At 57.5% G+C, this 18,272-nt stretch overlaps 3 protein-coding genes across 8 annotated transcripts; 1 reads left to right on the top strand and 2 right to left on the bottom strand.

The window, feature by feature from the left end:
• The first annotated feature begins 12 nt into the window (after positions 1-12).
• On the top strand, positions 13-6,098 carry LOC149307541 (RCC1 domain-containing protein 1-like). Of its 3 annotated transcripts, none has more exons than XM_089539426.1 (8): positions 13-302; positions 398-625; positions 1,153-1,312; positions 1,408-1,529; positions 1,608-1,703; positions 1,796-1,936; positions 2,320-2,349; positions 2,431-2,574. In XM_089539426.1, the coding sequence occupies exons 1-8, from the start codon at positions 104-106 to the stop codon at positions 2,478-2,480; spliced, it is 1,026 nt and encodes a 341-aa protein (XP_089395552.1). In that variant the 5' UTR covers positions 13-103; the 3' UTR covers positions 2,481-2,574. The 3 variants fall into 3 exon arrangements, with proteins under 3 accessions (XP_089395552.1, XP_089395553.1, XP_089395551.1); XM_089539425.1 differs by having other exon boundaries at positions 16-302; positions 2,444-6,098; XM_089539427.1 differs by lacking the exon at positions 1,796-1,936 and having other exon boundaries at positions 2,444-6,098.
• On the bottom strand, positions 2,771-9,097 carry LOC149307540 (protein regulator of cytokinesis 1-like). Of its 3 annotated transcripts, none has more exons than XM_089539419.1 (14): positions 8,924-9,091; positions 8,677-8,809; positions 8,459-8,581; positions 8,137-8,373; positions 7,881-8,051; positions 7,641-7,790; positions 7,309-7,456; positions 7,092-7,228; positions 6,886-6,981; positions 6,599-6,745; positions 5,840-5,950; positions 5,478-5,579; positions 3,981-4,160; positions 3,660-3,747 (listed from the first exon to the last, which is right to left on the bottom strand). In XM_089539419.1, the coding sequence occupies exons 1-14, from the start codon at positions 8,974-8,976 to the stop codon at positions 3,670-3,672; spliced, it is 1,866 nt and encodes a 621-aa protein (XP_089395545.1). In that variant the 5' UTR covers positions 8,977-9,091; the 3' UTR covers positions 3,660-3,669. The 3 variants fall into 3 exon arrangements, with proteins under 3 accessions (XP_089395544.1, XP_089395545.1, XP_089395547.1); XM_089539421.1 differs by having other exon boundaries at positions 4,058-4,160; positions 8,924-9,089; XM_089539418.1 differs by having other exon boundaries at positions 2,771-4,160; positions 8,924-9,097.
• A 526-nt stretch (positions 9,098-9,623) lies between these two features.
• On the bottom strand, positions 9,624-17,605 carry VPS33B (VPS33B late endosome and lysosome associated). 2 transcript variants are annotated; one of them, XM_089539422.1, is made up of 23 exons: positions 17,453-17,605; positions 17,282-17,362; positions 17,093-17,154; positions 16,869-16,918; positions 16,173-16,240; positions 15,822-15,867; positions 15,529-15,623; positions 15,008-15,112; positions 14,746-14,842; positions 13,964-14,041; positions 13,755-13,828; positions 13,488-13,574; positions 13,302-13,392; positions 12,755-12,829; positions 12,153-12,217; positions 12,009-12,063; positions 11,859-11,905; positions 11,507-11,639; positions 11,310-11,383; positions 11,114-11,215; positions 10,922-10,997; positions 10,280-10,390; positions 9,627-10,035 (listed from the first exon to the last, which is right to left on the bottom strand). In XM_089539422.1, the coding sequence occupies exons 1-23, from the start codon at positions 17,546-17,548 to the stop codon at positions 9,956-9,958; spliced, it is 1,848 nt and encodes a 615-aa protein (XP_089395548.1). In that variant the 5' UTR covers positions 17,549-17,605; the 3' UTR covers positions 9,627-9,955. The 2 variants fall into 2 exon arrangements, with proteins under 2 accessions (XP_089395549.1, XP_089395548.1); XM_089539423.1 differs by lacking the exon at positions 10,922-10,997 and having other exon boundaries at positions 9,624-10,035.
• Between the last annotated feature and the right edge of the window lie 667 nt (positions 17,606-18,272).

The following is an 18,272-nucleotide window of genomic DNA, read 5'->3' as shown; positions in this document are numbered from 1 at the left end:
CCGCCTCCTCCTCCTGCTCCTCCTCCTCCCCGGGTCACAGGCCGAGGAGGAGGGCCTTCCTTCCTGCCTTCCTTCCTTCCTGCCTTCCTCGGGGGCGAGGAGGATGGCGGGCCCCGGGCGGGGCGGGGGCGGGGGCGGGGGCTGGTTCCGCTGGGGCTTCCTGCTGGAGGCGGCGTCGGGGCTTCCGTCGGTGGCGCTGGGCCCGGAGCGGCTGCTGCCCGAAGAGGGAGAGGGAGAGGCCCAGGGCCGGGTGCTGGCGGTGCGGCCCAGCTGGAGCTTCCTGGCGCTGCTCCTCGACGCCGGTGAGCCTGCCTTCCCTGCCGCCTCCCTCCCAGGCTTCCATGGCCTTCCTTCCATGCTGCCCTGCCTCCCGCCTTCCTTCCTTCCTTCCTCGCAGGTCCGGGCTCGTCTTCCTGGGTGGAGCTCCGCGGAGGCGGCGCGGGGCGGCGGCGGAGGAGGCTCCCGGGAGAGGCCCGCGGGGCGCTGCCCTCCGAGAGCCACCTGCTGCTGCTGCGGGAGGACGCCCTGGAGGCCTGGCCGCTGGCTCCCGGGGAAGGAGGCCTCTCCCTGGCCGAGGAGCCCCTCTGGCGGAGGGAGGCCCAGGACCCCGCAGCCATCGCCCGAGGTAGGCGGGGAAGGGCCCCGATCCAGTCCAACCCCCTCCTTCTGACATGCAGGAACTCTCCATCAAAGCCGCCCCATTGAGAGATGGCCATCCAGCCTCTGTTTAAAGACCTCCAAGGAAGGAGACTCCACCAAAATCTCCATTGAGGAAGGAGAGTGTTCCTCTGTCGAAAAGCCCTTTCTGTCAGGAGGTTCCTCCTAATGTTGAGCTGGAACCTCTTTTCCTGGAGCTTGCATCCATTGCTCCATTGGGTCCTATTCTCTGGAGCAGCAGAAAACAAGCTTGCTCCCTCCTGAATATGGCCTCCCTTCAAGTATTCAAACAGGACTCTCCTCATATCCCCTCTTAACCTTCTCTTCTCCAGGCTAAACATCCCCAGCAATTCCCTGAGTCCTTCCTCATAGGGCTTCATGGTTTCCAGGCCCTTCGCCATTTTGGTTGCCCTCCTTTGGACACATGGCTCCAGTTTCTCAATGTCCTTCTTGAATTGTTTTGCCCGGAACTGGACACAATGTTCTCCTCCGCAGGGCTGCCTCTGTTCCCCGGAGGCTTCGTGGCGCCTCGCCCGCCCTTCTTCTGGCCGCTGCAGGGCTCCTTCCTCCGGGCGGAAAGGCTGGCCCTGGGCCTGGAACACGCCCTGCTCCTCCTGGCCGACGGAGGGGGCCTCTTCTCCTGGGGAGGTGGAAGGTGAGTCCCAAGCCAGGCCTCCATCCTTGGCCCTGGGCCCTTCCTTCCTTCCTTTACCTCCCTTTCCTCCTTTTCCTTCCTTCCCTCCTTCTCAGGCACGGTCAGCTGGGCCACGGGGGCCTGGAGAGCCTGTCTGAGCCGGAGCCCGTGGAGGCCTTGCAGGGGCTGCCGGTGGAAGCAGTGGCCGCAGGAGGGTGGCACTCGGCAGCCCTGACAGGTAAGCCTCCCGTGGGGCTGAACCAGGGGTCTTCCAGGGCCCCCTTTGCCCCTCTGACCCCTCTCCTCTCCCCTCCAGACGCAGGGGACCTCTATCTCTGGGGCTGGAATGAGGCTGGACAGCTGGCCCTGCCCTCCAAGGCCCTGGCCAAGGCGGAGGACCAGGATGGTGCAGGTAAGGAAGAGGCCCCACACATGCCCCCCCAAACACACACACACCTGGCGCTTCCTCTAGCCAAAGGACAAGGGGAACCGTGTCTTTTCTAGGGGGTGCTGAGAAGGGGCCACCGGACCCCCTGGACGCCACCTTCGTCTCGATCCAGGCCTTTCCGGCTCTGCTGGACCTACCAGATGAAGCAGAAGTCCTCAAGGTCAGCTGTGGATCCAGGCACACGGCCGCCTTGACCCGTAAGTGGCCCCAGGTCGCCCCAGGCCCTCAGCCAGGAAAGCATGTCACCAAGTCCTGCTCCACTGGGCTTTTGTGGTGCATCTGGTGGGGATCATTGGCAACTGAGTCCAGGCCAAATGCAAGGTTTCTTCCTCTTTGGGAGAAGGAGCAGACCTCTTGGGAGGCAGGCAGTCTTCATTGGGTGGAAGTGTTTAAACTCTGCAGCCCAGAGGCTTCCAGTATGGGCTGTCTGTAGTTCTGGATGCTGTGGCCAGTCTGCCTGGGATTTGTTACCCAGACCAGAAACCCATCACTACCCGTTGAGACAGCCAGCTCTTCGGGGGGCAGCCATGCTTGTTTGCAGCTGGAGGGGTACAGCCTCACCTCTCCCCTTCCCTTCCAGGCACCGGGGATCTCTACACCTGGGGCTGGGGTAAGTAAGAAAGAGGCACCATCCTGCCTGCCTTCCTTCAGAGAGCAGCCAGGGAACAGTCCTTCGGAGGCCTAAGAGCAGCTCTTCTCTGTAGGTCAATACGGCCAGCTGGGCCACGGCGATACAGCTAGCTCAGACCGGCCCAGGAAAGTTGGCTGCTTTGCAGACTGGGACCTTTGTGTGGTCGACGTCACCTGCGGGCCGTGGGCCACCTATGTCCAGGCTGATAGGAGGACAACAGACCCGAGCCTGGACCGACCGGAGGCCTGAGCAGCACCCAGCCAGAAGGCCGCTGGGTTCAAGGGACACTGGAGGTCAAGCCCAGGAAGAACGGGATCCACACAAACTTTTCCTAGCTGCACACTTCCGAGGTTCTTACAGAAGACAGGTCTTGGTGCACAGGCGACGCAACACAAGTACAGAAATCGTAATATATTTTTATTTTGATTAATAATAATAGTCACCTTAGCATATTTTAACGAAGAGCTAAACTGAACGAGGCAAGCCAAAAGGGCGCTGGGTGGCCATTTCTTTGGCCAGGAGACAGTCAAACTGTCAGGGCAGCAGGACATGCAGAGGCGGTGGCCAAAGGCCCAAATTAAAAGTATATACAGCAGACATTTCAGTAGCTAGATCAACAGCGGATAAACAAAAGAGAAACGTATACTTGCAAAATAAATAACAGTCTTGTAGTGAAACCAAGGTGCAAATGTAGCTATGACCATGGAGTCTGGATGGCAGAAGCCCCCTCACCTTCCATCCTTATGCAAAAGCAGGCAGGACTGGAGTGTGGGCAGAGGCATTGAAGGCAAGGGCGACAAAGCCCAGCTCAGCTGGGGGGACAAGAGGGCAAAGTCGCACTCGCCTCTCCACTCTTTTGGCTTCAGGTGGGTCCCAGCAGGGCCATGGAGGACTTTGAACTCCATCCTGCTTGCTATGGCTTTGCTGGCCTCCTCCCACCCAAGCACAGAATCTCTTCTGCAGAAGCAATAAGCTCTCTCCACCAGCATTTTGCCAGTGGGACTGAGGGACACCTGCATGCTCCCCCAAAATGCCTGTTGCTGGCACCCTTTAGAAGATAGCTTGCTATGCAGAGGAGTAGGCTGTCCCATTTTAATTTTCTTTAAAATATAATTCTTGCAAAAAGTCATTTCATTCCATCAAAAGCAACAGTTAAAAGTGGCCCCAGCCCCACCGCCAAGCAGCAGCAGTTGGAAGGGGGCAGGCAGGCAGTGTTGAACCTCTGCCCTGCCTCTGGGGCAAAAAGGGCCAAGCAGCAGGTGGGCAGGGGAGCCGAGGCTGCCCACATGGTGCTCCCTTTCAGCCCTGGAGGTTCGAAGCCGTTGAGTTGAGGATGCAAGAGCCCAGCTCAGACTTGGAAGCCTTTGAAAGTTCGCGCTGTGGAAAAAGGAGGAAAAACCCTGGGGTGTTGGAGCTGGACAAGGCAGCAGCCTTCCCCTGCTTGGGGCTGTGCGCTGCCTAGGCCAGAGCATGGAGGCCTCTTGCACTATTGCCATGGGGTGGGTCAGAAAGGGGTCCCCTGTCGTGCAGGTACTGCTCTCTGACCCCAGCCCTAGAGCAGCGGCTGCAGAAGGAGAGGGATAGGCATGTGCAGAGAAGAGGGGAATTACCGCAAACTCTGAATAGGTGCTGGCAACAGAATTAATTCTGCTGGTGCGCTGGAGAGGGGCTGTGGGGAAGCACCCACCGCTCAGAGCAGTTCCGTTGAGCTGGGAGATGTTCTCCTTGTTGTGCTCCAGGCGTCCGTGGCGAGAGGGCTTGCTGGCTGTCTGGCTTGGAGTGCGGGCCGGCTGCAAGGACAGAGGGAGGAGTGGCACATGGTGGGTGAGGAAGAGGGCATGCGGCTGTGCCACAACTGACAGGAGATTAAAGTGGAACTGGGCCTGGGAGTCCAGCCCCCTGCTTCTCCATGCTGCATCTCCAGCCAGAGCATCTCAGCCTCTTTTGGAGAATGTCCAGCAAAGGAGGCCCCACCACCTCTCTAGGCATTTGGTTCCATTGCTGGACCATTCTTATGGTCAAGAAGGTCTTCAGCTGAAATCTACTCTCCTGTAATGTCATACCAATAGACCTGATCCTATTATCTGGTGCAGCAGAGAAACAGAGGCTGGATGGCCATCTGTTGGGTATGGTTTGATTGAGAGGTCCTGCATGGCAGAATGGGGTTGGAATGGATGGCCCTTCTATGATTCTAAGCCTTCCCCCTTCTATCTGTGGCAGCCCTGGAGGTATTTAAAGAGTGTTGTCATGCCACCCCTCAGTTTCAGGCTGAACATGCCCAGTTCCTCAACCTATCTTCATAGGTTTTGTTCTCCATTTCTCTCATCATCCCTGTTGCCCGTTTCTGAACCAGCTCCAACTTGTCTATATCCTTCTTAAAATGAAGCACTCTATGCAGGACTCCAGATGATGCCTATTTCTTCCTTTGGGACTTCTAAGCCACTCCAAACAGGCTGGAGCCACAAATGTGACTGTGCGCAAGGGGAAATTTGACTGCAACGTGAATACAAAACTGTGCTGCCAGGCGGTTGTACCTTTATCTTAGTCCAGCCTGCACTTTTGAGACAAAAGCAATATAGATAACGGATAAAACCATTAGTGGACAAAAGCAACAGCAAAGCTTCAGCGTAATCTGCAGGAAGGACCTAATATTTTTGCATAATACTGCAGAGGTCTTGTAAACTAGACTGGATTACATAGCAGGACACGCCTGAGAGATTCTCTTTGTACCACGGCCTGTCAGGACAGGGGCAGAGAATGCTCATTTATGTATTAAAATACTTATTTGCTTCTCATGTTGCTAGGGCTCCTAAAACCATGTACAAACAGAGACCCCTACAAGTCACACGTCTGGAAAGAGGTCCAGGGGTCATCTAGGGTAGCCCTGACCAGTGCAGATATCTACTTCCTAAGTTTTCCACATCTCCATCTCAGTCATTGAGCATGTTCAGCCTTCATTCGGCTTGGTTTTGGCCTCCAACCTTTAGAGTTTCCTACACACACAGACACATGCTCTTTACTGTTGCACTTGTGTGAATCTCAGGTGTTCTTGAGTAAGTGCTGCTGCCTTTGTACAGAACGGCAGGATACTTTTTTCTGTTGCTTACCTTCCTTCCAGAAAGAGGGGGATGAGATCCTGGGGCACTGAAGACTGATCCTCCCAGGGCTGAGCGCATGGTGCTGTTGGGTGTGCAAGCTGTGGTGTTCAGCTGAAAGAAAAAGCCACAGGTTATGCCTGCCAGGGATCCCACTCGGGGCAACAGGGTTTCCTCTTGCACTCCAGCACAGGAGACAGTGGTTCTTTGCTTATGCTCCCCAGACCCTTCCCTGGTCCTTTTATTTCAGTTTTTGGGAGACTGCCTCCAGGTGTGACATCTGTCTCAGAAGGGTAGGCACATCTGCAGAGCAGCTGGAGGCACCCAGAATGCTTCTGACTTGGGGTTAGGCAGGCCACACCTCTTATGCTCACCTTCCGCATTTTGCCCGGTGTGGTGAAGGCCAATACACGCCGCTTGTTGGGGGTCCGGGGGCTGCTGCCATACATCATCTCTTCCTCTATCTGGCGTGATTTTTTGAGTTGCTGAAAGAGAGAGAGACAACTTAAGGGCTGACGCTTTTAAGGGGGGGAACTGTGTATATATATATATATATATATGAATGTATTTTAGTCTGTTGTACGTAGCTTTGGTTGCTTGGCAAAAAGCAGGATAAAGATAAAAATTTTATTATTTCTTATTATAAAGCTTCTACATGCGGCACACTTGGGCTGGAAAGAGAAATAAGAGGGTGGCATTGCACTTGGAATGGGGAAGGAAGCAGCCTTCCTCTTGGGATCCCTCACAGCAGACCAAAAGGAGAGGGCACAGGTGCCACCCAAGGCAAAAGGGCAGCTCAGCTCAGCTCACAGTAGCCCCAAAGGCATGTTTTCCACTTTGCAGCTGTTCGTGCTTCTGATTCTGAACAGAACTCAAGATGTCTCCCCATTGTCAAACCAGGTACACAAAGAGGGCCCCAAACGCCACTAGCAAGAGCCCGGTGATCCCACTCCCATCATGGCCAGCAGCCTACAGTGAGCCCTTGGGCAAGCAGTTCCAGCTGTGGATGAGGAACAGAAGGCACCTGTCCACTCCCTGCATGGACCAAGCAAATGCCCCTGGCATGTGCCCAGGTGCCATGAGCTGGTTTGCAGGAGCTGCTCCCCTTGCATGAGCTTGAGGGTCCCACTCACACGCTCCTGGCGCTCCTTCTCCTTCTCCAGGTGGTGGAGGCGCCACTGCTCAGCCACGTACTCTAGGAAGGGCTGCCCATTCACCAAGAAGGGTGCCCCGTGCTCCTGCTCCCAGCGCTCCACCCGGCCCTGGAGCTCCTCTTCAAGCTGCAACACGCAAGAGGGAAAGAGCATGTGTGCCACAATTAGTCAGGCTGCCTCCTCAGGGGCTCACAGACTGGCTTCCACACCCACCTCCCAGTCGCATCTGGCAGGGAGGGACCCGCCGGGGCTGGAGCACCACATGCCTTAGGAAGGGTCTTCTGGAGCTTCACCCGCAGCTTCTCTTCTTTCAGAAGGTTGCCCCCGCGGTTGGTGAAGCGGCTCGGATCCATGGCCTTTCTCTGAGGAGGGGAAAGGGGGTCAGAGAGGGCTCTGGGGAAGTTGATGCCCAGATCTTCTCACTGGTGCGGACATGCCCAGCTCCAGCATTCCCCACTGGGCTCACAAGTACCTCAAGCTCCTGAAAGAGGTGCCAGTTCTCTTCCCACTTGTGGATGCCTTCAAACATTTCCTGGTGGACCTCGTAATAACGCTTCAGCCGCATAACTTCGTCATCATGCTGTTGCAGCAGCTCTTCGGTGAAGTCATCTGGGAAGGAGGAAACGGGTTCACAAACAGAACTGTTACAACCAGGTCCGTCCGCATCCCAGTCTGGGAGAGTCACTCACCCTGGTAATAGGGACTGAAGCCGTGCCTCTGCTCCTCGCTGTAGAAGCACTTGTCCCAGTAGCTGGCTAGCTCCACCCGGATGGTCTCCACCACGTTCCGGAGGTTGTGGATCTTCAGCTGCTCCAGGCGATCCACCTCCAGCTGCAGCTATCAATGGGCACAGGAGGAGGATGGGTCCCAGGTCAGGGGATGGCAGGCCTTCCAGCCTAGGCCCTCCCCATTGCTCCCCCTCCGTGGGTCAAGGAATAGGGGCAGGAGGGAGAGAGGGGGGACTTGGACCATCCGGAGATTGGAAGCAGCCAGAGGAAGGGAATCGTCCCACTTTGCTTACGGCGTTCATGATCTTGGATCCGGAGCCCACCAAGTAAGGGGCAAAGGTGTCCCTTTCCTCCGTGGGGATCTTCAGGCGGTCCCAGAGCGCCAGGATCCTGGAGCGCAGTTCCTCGCAGAGCGCTTCCTTTTGGGCCTTCCTGATCTCTAGCTAAAAGACACAGAAGAGCAGCCTCAGCACCGGGGCCCAGGGCCAGCAGGAGCAGGCCAGCCTTGCCTTGCGTCCCTTCCGCCAGCCCACCTGTTGCAGCAGGGCCTTGAGGGCCGCGATGTTCTCCAGGGAGAGACAGAAGGCCTCCTCGTCCTCGCACACGACGTCCTGCTCAAAGCTGCTCTCGGGGCTCTGCTCCAGCTCCTCCATGCGGCGCACGATCTGACGCTTCGTCTCCAGGAACTCTGTCCTGCGGCGCTCCTGGGGGCAAAGCAAGGCAAGGTTTTAGCCGCCCTGCGGCCACCGCCCCCCCACCGCCCCAGGGCACCGCAGGGGGCAGACCGACCTTTTCAGCCGCCAGGGCAGCCAGGTGGCGGCGGAAGGCGTCCAGCTGGGCCAGGCTGGGGACAGCCTCCGCGTCACCGGCGTCAAAGGGTTCTGCGCAGAGGATTTCGCAGAGGTCCTGGTCGCGCTCCTGCAGCGCCTTGAGCTCCTGCTTGCGCTCGCGCTTCTGCTTCAGCATGACTTCCACGCGGGTGCGCAGGTCCTTCTCCAGCTGCAGGATGGTGGCCCCCTCGTCCTCCTGAGGAAGGAAGGCAGGGGTCAGGGGTGAAGGGCCCTGGCCTCCCTCCTCCTCCTCCTCCTCCTCCTCCTCCCGCGCTCCTGACCTGGAAGGCGGGCAGCTGGAGCTCCCTGCAGAGAGAGGCCAGCTCCTTGCGGCAGAGGGCGATGCTCTGCAGGAGCCGCTCCCTCAGGCGCTCCTCCTCGGCCACCATCAGGTCCAGCAGGCCCTGGAAGGGAGACAAGGCCAAGCTATAGGGGCTGACGGGGGACCCCCTCCCGCCGGGCCTTCCTTCCCAAAGGAGCCCCCTCCGTCCCTCCGGACCTTGACGTGCTTCCGGACGACGTCTGTGCGCTGGAGGCGCTGGTCCTCGGGGATGCCGATCTCCTCCCAGATGTCGCGGAGGTGCCCCAGCGCCAGGGTCAGGCAGGCCACCGACTCGTTCGCCAAGGCCTCGCTGGAAGGAAGGAAGGGAGAGAGGCGCCTCAGCGGGAGAAGGGCCGGGGGACCGAGGGGGCCCTCCGCCGCCGCCGCCTCCCTCCCCTTCCCTTGCCCTAGTCCCAGCCCAAACCTCTTCCGCATGGCTCCCGGGCGAGGCCTGGGCCGGGCTCCTTCGCTCTCCATCCGAACGACGCTGCTCTCGCTGCCTGCTTCCCTCTCGCTCTCTCTCAGGAAACCGTTTGCCGCTGGCTCCGCCCCAGATTCAAACGCTCCGCGCCGCCCCCTGATTGGCTCCCCTGACTTGCAAGAGGAAGCCACGCCCCGCGCTGAGCGAAAGGGCCAGGCGCCGGCCAATCAGAGGAGGCCGCTGCTGGTGCCGCCCCGCCCCTGACTGTGGGTGGAGCCTGCGGCGGGAGGGGGCGGGGCCGGGAGCTCTCTCCTCCCTGCTGGGCCTGACAGCGCAGCACTCGAACTCGCAGCCTTTAAACTGTACATAAAGCCCTCTGGGAGTGTCCTGCCAGGGTTCCCAAGGGGCCCAATAGCGAGAGACGTCCCTGCTTTCCCAGGGCAAAGGAGGGAGCGATGAAATCCCCGCTGGGAGACCTTGGGCAAGTCACGCTCTCTCAGCCTCGGAGGAAGGCACAAATCCTGCCCCCCCAAACCCTGTCCCCAGGGGTCACTGTGAGTCTGGGCGCAGGAGGAGGAGGCTCTCCTGCTGCCGCTGCCAAGGAGGAAGAGGAGTCAGGGTCTTCCATCCCAACAGCAGCCATTCCCCACATCCCAAGCCTCCCCTGCAAGGAGGGAAGAAGGGGCTCCAGGACACACAGCTCAGTGGGCTGGGAAAAACTTTTATTACAAGATTGGTGGGATCCAACTTGCCTCAGAGAGACAGGCAGACAGACAGACAGAGAGACAGACAGGCTGATGAATCCGGCGTGAAAGCCCAGCCAGGGCTACGCAAGAGGGAGGCAAGCCCCAGGCCCTCAGCCCCAGGGTTAGGGTTAGGGTGCCCCCAAGCGCAGCCTGGTCCAGCTGGAGCCAAGTGCCCAGGAGGACAGCGGGCCACCCTTCCTTGCTGGGAGAAGGACAGGGCCAGGGAAGGCGGGGTGATGCTCCTGGGGAGGCAGAGCACACACAGCGCCCGTCCCATCCTCGGAGCGTGTCATGCCTTTGCCTCCATCATGGACTCCAGCAGCCGGACGCTGTTGGTGACGGCCGTGGTCAGGAACACGAATCTGAGCCCTAGGAGAAGGAGAAGGGCGTGAGGGGATGGCAAGGGCCAGGCAGAAGAGGCAGGCTGCACTAGGAAGGGCCTCTGAACCTCAGCTGGTGGCTGGGCCTGAAGCAATGCCCCTCAGGAAAGGAATGGCCAGCAGAAGCCCTGGCCCAAGCCCCAGGAAGGCCTCTGCTCCCAGGGACACCTGCTGCGGCATCACCAGCCAGGCCAGCTGGGCATCAACCCTCCCCTCCGGAAGCGCTTTGGTACCTCTTTCTCTGCCAAGGAAGCGAAGAGCTGAGATTTCGGAGAAGGTGCAGCCCCCCAGGAAGACAACCAGAATGACCCGCTGGGAGTCCCAGGCAGGATTCTCCTCTCCAGCTGCAAGGAGAAGGCGGTTGGGGTTTCTCAGTCTGGAACGTTAACACTTGCCATCCGAGGGGCAAAAGGAAGGGGCAGGACTGGGGCAGGCATTGCCACTGCTAAGGAACCCTGCCTTTTGCTAGCTTAAACTGGAAGGGGGCCAGTAAGGCCACAGCATCACGAAGCAGCTGGGCAGACCTTTATCTGATCCTGTCGCTCTGATGGCTTTCATGGTTCAAATGTTTTATTGTGATTTCCTCATCATTCTCTGCTCATAAACTTTTGAAAAGCAAGAAAGTAAGAGGCAAGTATTTTCACAGACAGCAAAGCCTGGAGTGCGCCTCATAGGCTGCCTTCACAGTGGCTGTGCGCTGCTCGTCTCTGACTCTGGGGGTCCCCCTGCGCCACCCCTGTGCTCTTCTCCCTCTCAACCAGGGCAGGCGGGTGAAACCTCCGTGAGGCGAGAGGAGCCTTGGCTAGTTTTGAGGGGAGCAACTGGAACCCACTGGGCCTCCCACTCCCCCCCTCCCGCTCCTCTTGCCCACTTACTTGGGACCATAAATTCATTTCCCCCGAGGAGCCTCACTGCCTCCTCCAGGCCCAGCCAGCTTTTGCGCTCCAGCACCTGCGCAAGGCAGAGGGCGGTCAGGGTGGGGTGCCAGCAGCCTTTGGGGCAAGCCAGGGGTCTGCCTGGCCAGGGCCAAGGGAAGGCCAAGGGAAGGCCTGAGCGCTCTGGGGCACCTGCTCAATGATCTTGCAGCTCAGAGGGATGTAAGCTCCACTGAAGACATAGGCCATGTCCCGGGGCACTTTCAGGTCGTACTCCCCATCCACACGCGGAATCTGGTGCGGGTGGCAGAGAACAGAGGAGTCAGTCCAGGACGCCTGCTATTCTCCCAGCCCCCTCCCCTGCCCCGGCATCCTCTGAAGGTCTCACCAGGCCCAGCTTCTTGCTTATGGCCCTGAAATGGCTCTTCCTGGCGATGGAACTGAAGGCATCTGAGAGCTTCCCTGGTTGGGGGGGAGGGAGGAAGAGAAAAAGGAGAGCCAATTGGGAGGTGCTCAGGTACCTTCCCAGGTGCAAGGAACACCCCGCCTCCGACCCAGAGACGTGTGAGAGCCACCCCCGGCTACCTGCAGCTCGGTCCGTCACCAGCTTGCTGACTTTGTTCTCCACGGCCGTCAAGGTCTCCCCCGGCACCTGCTCAGTCAGGAGGCCCAGCTGCCTCAGGTTGTGGAAGGTCAGCAGGTGTTCTGGTCCATAACTCTGAAGGGGGAGATTGTGGCAACAGACTGTGTGTCAAGGCAGAAGCACCTCAAGAGAGACTGGGCTTAGGAATACACTGTGAGATGTGAGAAAGTGGCCCTTGCAGGGGGGAGGACTGCACAGCTCCCAGGGACCCTAGAGAAAGGGGGTTGTCCAGAGCAGGTGCACAAGAGCCACACTCATCACCATGGGTCAGAGGGGGCTGGCGTCATTCCTCACCTGCAGATACTGGGTTTTCAGGGAGCGGTAGTCCTTGGGGGGTAGCCCTAGAGAGGCCAGAAAGAGGAAGGATCAGTAGCACAGGGGTAGCCCCCTCAAAAAAAGCCCTGCTCTCCCCCTCTCTCCCTCCTGGAAGCAGGGCACACCCACCATTCTCCGTGATCGACAAGAGGCACAGCATCCGCAGACTCTCAATGGGGGAGACCTGTCGCAATAAGAAAGAAACACATCAGCAGATAATATGAGCCCCCCCTCTGCCAGCCAACACAGCCCCCAGGCCAACCTCTCCCTCACCTGCCGGTCAATGTGCTCTTCAATGAAGCTGATGCTCTCTCGAATGTCGAAACCCTCCAGGAGCGCTGCAGGGCAAGCGGGAAACCATGATGGCAACCAGAGCCTGCCTTAGCTTCAGGAGGCACCAGTGCCTGGACCTGAAAGGTGGGGCAGCCCTACCTCAAGAGTGGATTAGCAAGCTGCAGGGCCATTCTCCCTGCCTGCCAAAGAAGAGGCAGCCACTGCCCTCAGATCCTGCCAGCCCCTTACGATCTCTGGCTGTGTCAGTGTAAAGCTGCTCACAACCAAGGAAGCTTCCCCTGTGCCACGGGCCAACATTTCTTAGGTAGAGCAAGCAAAGCAAGACCTTTCAGGAAAAAGCCTCATGAAAACATCTGGGGGAAAACGATGATGTGTGTTGGGATTTCAAAGTGCAAGCGGCAGCAGGATTTTCAAGCAGCCCCAAAAGAGTTGGTGGTGGCTTCCTGATTTCTCCCCCAGGGCTTCTCTGCCTGCTTTCTTCCCCAGGGCCAGGGACACATATGGAGGAATCAGGCACCAGACAAGGCATGAGCTCAAGGAGCAAGAGGAGGCAAGGAGGCAGCTGTCTCTGTTACACACACCATGCTCAGTCTTCAGGAGTTCCTGGAAATCCTGCCTGGTTTTCTTCTTCATGATGGACTCGCAGGCCCCAATATCTGGAGGACACAACAAAGGCTTCTGAAGGGAGACTGCAGCAGGGGTGGGACCTGGGCCCAATTCCACCCCTGTCCCCCAAAGACCAACTAGGAAGCAGGTTTGGGAGAGGGTAAAGGGGCTGGTGTTTCCCCTGAAGGAAAATAAGGTGGAGAGAGGAGAAGGGGCTGGTGTCTGTCTCTCTGAGGATCACATTCCTTTGTGGGTACCCACAAAGCATCCTTTGTTGGATGCCAGCAAGGGCCAGGGCTAATTCCCATTCACATCACAGGAGATCCACACAACCCCCTCCTCATTCACAACCACAGACACGCATTTCTCTTTCCAAGCCCACTCACTACATGTACCATGAATTAGTGCAAAGAAGTTAGTGAAGCTTCTGAAGGCTAGAAACAACAGTGCCCCATTTCTCCACCTTCACACACACACACACCCCTCTTGCACAAACCAGGACATAGTTTAAAAGGGACCTACGGAGGCTGAGCAGGCGGTGCTCTTGCTTCAAGCCTTTCAGCTCCTGGGAGACAAAGTCCTTCATCTGCTTTATGTCCATCCCACGCCGTCGCTGGAAAAACAAGAGAAGGTGTGTTTGCAGGCTGAGTGACCTGGGGCTCCCCCGGGCCCTGTCCCCACTGCTCTCCTCTGACCAATCCCACTCACATCATACTGGGCCTGCAGGTTACGGGCCTTCTGACTCAGGAAGCCAAAGACGCTGGAAAAGTGCTCGTTCCGGATCTGGTTAAACACCTGTAGGGAAAGGCCAGGAAAGGGAGGCACAGGATAGCTAGCTGGAGCCAGGCCATCCTTTGGTTCATGAGGAAGCAGAAGCAGCTGCTGCCGCCACAAATTCAGGATGCCCCCCCTCCACACTTAAGAGCCCTCCCTTTGCTGACCAAACTGTCGAGACCCAAAGGGGTCCAGGTTTACCTTGTCCTGGGCATTCAGCAGAACCTTGATGCTCCGGTCAGAGGAGGTGACCTCTGGGCCAAAGTCCACACTTCCTGCAGAAAGGGTGCAGCAGGAGATTTGTCCCAAAGACTAAGGACTGCTCAGGGGCAACCGTGTGGGGAAGGGAGCCCTTCTGAGGCAGGGGGCAGGCACCACCAAGGCCTCACAGCCAGGGAAGGAGGACTCACCGCACTTGATGCGGAAGGTATCGTCCACCAAGCCCTCGTATACCACCTGAGAGCAAAGGGCTGTAACGTAATCCACATCTGAAAAGGAGGTGGGAGTTGAGTGAGGCCTGCCACAAGCCACCCCACAGCTGGGTGCTGAAGAGCCATAGCCATAGGCGCTCATTGGCTTGGGCGGTCTCCCCTACTCTGCCAAGGGAGGGTCTGGAGCTCAGTCCACAGCACCTGCACAAAGCCCCTGCCCACTTCCCAGCAGCCTCTCCAGGCCAAAGCGGGAAAGACCCTCCTGGGCCCAAAGACTTTGGAGAGGTACAGCAGCTTGCCAACGCAACAACTCAGAGCGTGAGGGACCCTGTCTCAGCCAGAGCCCAAGTGTTTCCTTTGGGCTCATCACTCGCCCCGTCTGCCCATTCTGCTCTTGCTCCTCCCATCTAAACTGTCTTTGTGGTTCTGCTGGGATTCCTGCAGGCAATGTCCCACACAGAGAACTAGGAGGCTAAACTGACACAGAAATACTTCTAGTATAACTGTCTGTTATCCCCTCTATTGTAAACCGCTCGGATTCCCAGTGATTGGGCGGTATATAAATAAAACCTGTTATTATTATTATTATTATTATTATTATTATTAGTTTAGTTTCCTCGCCCCGTTGATTCCCCCCCCAAAAAAAAAAAGTGTTTGGGAGCAGGCACTTGCAAGGAAATGAGGGGAGAGAGACAGGATGGATCTCATCTGCACGACCCACCCTCCAAGTCAATGCAGCTCCCCCCCCCAAGGGTCCCTACCTCTGTCCATGAGGAAAATGGAGCCCATCTCTGGCTTCCGACCCATGTTGTCCACCTCGCTCTCTTCCACTATCTCACGCAAGAGTTCATGGGCCATCTGGGAGGACAGGAGACCGGTTTGCTCACCCATCCCACTGCTCTCCAACACAGAAACAGAGTGTCCCAGAGCATCTCCCCAGGTTGACTCCCTCATTTGTCCCCCTGTGGACCACCCCCATTCCCTCAAGAGGCTTTCTCGGTGCTGTAAAAGACCTCACCACACCTTGGCACACCGGCCAATTCCGTAGGTCCTAGTGAAGGGGCCGAAGAGGGAGCCCAGCAGCTGCAACGCCTGCGCCACAGTGCTGATCCAGCGCTGATCCCCTTCCTGTGCAAGTGAAACAACAACAACAAGAAGGTGTAACTCACACGGGAGGTTAGCAGTACATGGTTGCTGTCATCACGAGGGCCTCAGCCTTCATCTTGGGAAGAAGCTGGGAAGCAACTACCAACCCTCTTCCATGACAAAAATGAAACTGGGAGCTTCTGGCATGGGCCAGATTGACCACCCTCCAAAGCTGTGTGCTGAAGGAAGTATTGTTCAAGTCTTGCAGGCTGGCATGGCCAAGCCCTAACACTTTCATTTTGCTGCATGTCAACAAAACTATGAGGACAAAGACAATCCAGACTGAGGAACTGGGGCAACTAAAAGCTGCCAGTGCAATTCATCCAAGCCCCACAGTTGTCATGTAGGCTCCTAAGCTGGCTGGTGAATGAAGAGGCATCGTGCAGCTTCATACTGACCAGGAAGTAGTCACGGAAGAATTCGGGCAATTCCATGCTGAGGATGTCATCATCCAGAGGGAGAAGGTAGAAGTTCCACTCATCCCAGGTCACATCTGGGTGAAAATCCCAAGAGAAAACAAGCCTGTCTTGTCTTTGACATCATCCCATCCTCCTGCCGTCTCTGTTGCCCCCCCCCCCCACCAGATGTTCATCATGAGCAAAGCAATTGCCCAGGGGCTTTTGGGCATGAAGAACAAGGCCTTGCCTGGAAAAATAACACCCTTTATCCCCACAACCCCCCAAACCCTCACCTCCATAGATTCCCTCGTCCTCCAGCACCATCTCACAGGTATAGAACTGCAAGGAAAGGGAGAGTCAGTCAGCTCTCTGTAGTTGGGGCTCTCCTAACTCCCAGCCCTTCCTCACTTCCCTAGACCTTCACACCAGGCTACAACCAGCATGAACAGGACAAAGAAATTCTGACCAGCTCAAGACATGACAGCAATGGGGACAACCACAACATCTGAAATAGGATGTGCCCCAAGACAAAAGGGTCCGACAAATGGGCATCACTGCTGGATGGGAGCATACAATTGCTAAGCTCCTCTTGGATGAGGGAAGAGCGGAAAGCAGGGTCCCAATGTCTTCTTCTGGATACTTACCTTCTGAGGGCTGAAGATGATCTTGTACTTGCGAGTCCGACCAGCAGCCTTGTCAGCATTGACTATGTCTGGAGAAAGACTCTGGTCAGAGAGCAGCTGAGCCCAGATGTCCCCTGCCTGGCCCCAGCCCCCTTTCTAGGCAGCTCAAAAACATGGTTGTGTGGACCTCAAATGAAATGCTTGCTATTTAATTTGAAGATGTACACTTCTCTTTCTAGTCTAATTATTCTCAAGGAGTCTTGTGGCAGAGCTCCAAGAACTAAGACAACAACAACGGTGATCTCTTTCTCAATGTGCGCAGACTCACACACAAACCCAGCAATTCTTGATCCTGTTCCCAAAGCAGAGTGCTTCTTTCTACTTTGCAATCCTCTTGCAACTGTCAGTAGTAGCAAAGTGCTCTTTGTGGCAGAGAGGGAGCAGTGAGCTTGCTGCAGGACCTCTTCCGTTGGCTAAAGTGTGGGGCCTGGCTGATCCCAACCCTCCAGCCCTAGCCCTGAGGTTCTTCCCAGGAAGCCAAGGGCACAGCCGCCTGATGGCAGCCAGATGGACTGTGCTTCCCCTCCCTCTGGGCCCTGGCAGCTGGGGCTGCGCTCCTGGGCAGAGGCATGTGCCCCCCACCCACCCAGTATGGCCAGGCACCAGCTTTTCAGGCGCACCAAATAAAGCGGGTCCTCTCCTTGGCCACCAGCTCACCTGCCACATATTTCACGTTCCTGATTCGTGGCCGGAGCAAAAAGCACAGCCTTTCGGGAAGGAAGCAGAGACAGTAAGCGGCGATGAGGAAAGCGATGGTCCCATCCCAGGGCAGGCTCCAATGCTGGACCCTACCAAGCCCCCGGGTTGTCTCTGTGGCCTGGGAAGCCCATGCTCCTTGCAGGGCGGCCAGGGTTTAACCCCAAGGGGCGCCACGGACTCACTGGTCGCTGCTGCTGTGGGCCGGCTTGCTCTCCACCTTGTAGAGCTTGTCCACTTCGTGTTGCTGCGCAGAGGAAGGAGAGGGGACAGGGTCAGCCCAGGGGCCTTAGCTGGGGCCTCCCTCTTCCTCTTCCTCTTCCTCCCGGGGCCACTTCCAGCTGGAGCCTCTGCCTGAAGGGGGCCTGGGGCACCTTGAGGATGGAGACGTTGGCGATGCGGTCGAGGGGGCTCATCAGGTCGGCCTCGATGAACAGGTCCTTCTTCCCGGGGAGCTGCCCAGGAGAAAGGGAGGGGAAGCCGGTCAGGGCCCCAGCCAAGAAGGCCCCTGCCGCCACCCCTGCCTCCCTCGGCCCTCCTCGCACCTGCTCCAGCAGATAGACCAGCTGGTCCCGGGCCAGGCGCTTCAGGAGGCCGAAATCCGGCAGCTCCGGCGCGTCGCGGTGCCCCGGGGAGGACATGGCGACCGACGGAGGGACCGAGGAAGAGAGGCGCCGCCGGGCCCCTTCCTGCCCGGAACCAAGAGCGGCGGAGGCAGAGGGAGACGGCGGAGCACCTTCCCCGGAACACCCGGAAGTGGAGCGCTGCTGCTCTGCCGACGGAGCGCGCCTGTTTCCGGCCGGGCCTTGAAGGGCGGCGTACTCAATGGGGGCCGCTCTAGGCAGAACCCGGAAGTGGGTCCCCGGAAATCAGAAACAGAGAAATAGCCCAGTTTGGCACCGCTTTAACTGCCTCCCTGGCTCAAGGCTATGGAATTCTGGGAGTTGGAGTTTGGCCCACAACAAACTCCAACTCCCAGAATTCCATAGCCTTGAGCCAGGCGGCATCAAACCACGTTATTTCTCCAGTGTGGATGCAGCCAGAGAAACCCAAGGGATCAAAAGTGTCCCGCTTTACACAACAGGGTAGGGGACCAGACGGATGAACCCCTGCACGGCGCATGCGAATAGGGTTGCCATAACTGTCAACCTCCTAACCGGGACAAATGTTAAAAATGTAGGACAAATGTAGGATAATTTTTTAAACGGAAGACATGTGAACAACTAAAAAAAATTAATGAATTAAAAAAAGCATTAATGTAAACGCATGTTTCTTAGGCATGCTCAAAATGGAGGACATTTTAGCATTATTCCTAGACAAATGGCAGAAATGTGCTTCTGGCCAAACGCCCCCCCCCCCCATTCC

The sequence above is a fragment of the Sceloporus occidentalis genome, unplaced genomic scaffold, assembly GCF_023333645.1.
Source record: "Sceloporus occidentalis isolate IW3139 unplaced genomic scaffold, rSceOcc1.0.p SCAF_9, whole genome shotgun sequence".
NCBI lineage: Eukaryota > Metazoa > Chordata > Lepidosauria > Squamata > Phrynosomatidae > Sceloporus > Sceloporus occidentalis.
Note: the sequence above shows the minus strand (reverse complement) of the source record. Positions and strands in the feature narration are given on the sequence as shown.

Coding starts and splice junctions, on each gene's coding strand:
- LOC149307540 (XM_089539418.1), bottom strand. CDS start 8,976: ATGGAGAGCGAAGGAGCCCGGCCCAGGCCTCGCCCGGGAGCCATGCGG. Junction 8,052..8,136: donor CTGCCCTGGCGGCTGAAAAG/GTCGGTCTGCCC, acceptor CTTTGCCCCCAG/GAGCGCCGCAGGACAGAGTT. Junction 7,229..7,308: donor CTTCAGTCCCTATTACCAGG/GTGAGTGACTCT, acceptor CCTCCTTCCCAG/ATGACTTCACCGAAGAGCTG.
- LOC149307541 (XM_089539425.1), top strand. CDS start 104: ATGGCGGGCCCCGGGCGGGGCGGGGGCGGGGGCGGGGGCTGGTTCCGC. Junction 1,530..1,607: donor GCACTCGGCAGCCCTGACAG/GTAAGCCTCCCG, acceptor TCTCCCCTCCAG/ACGCAGGGGACCTCTATCTC. Junction 1,704..1,795: donor GGAGGACCAGGATGGTGCAG/GTAAGGAAGAGG, acceptor TGTCTTTTCTAG/GGGGTGCTGAGAAGGGGCCA.
- VPS33B (XM_089539422.1), bottom strand. CDS start 17,548: ATGTCCTCCCCGGGGCACCGCGACGCGCCGGAGCTGCCGGATTTCGGC. Junction 15,624..15,821: donor GGACGAGGGAATCTATGGAG/GTGAGGGTTTGG, acceptor ATTTTCACCCAG/ATGTGACCTGGGATGAGTGG. Junction 13,575..13,754: donor TGCTGAATGCCCAGGACAAG/GTAAACCTGGAC, acceptor CTTTCCCTACAG/GTGTTTAACCAGATCCGGAA.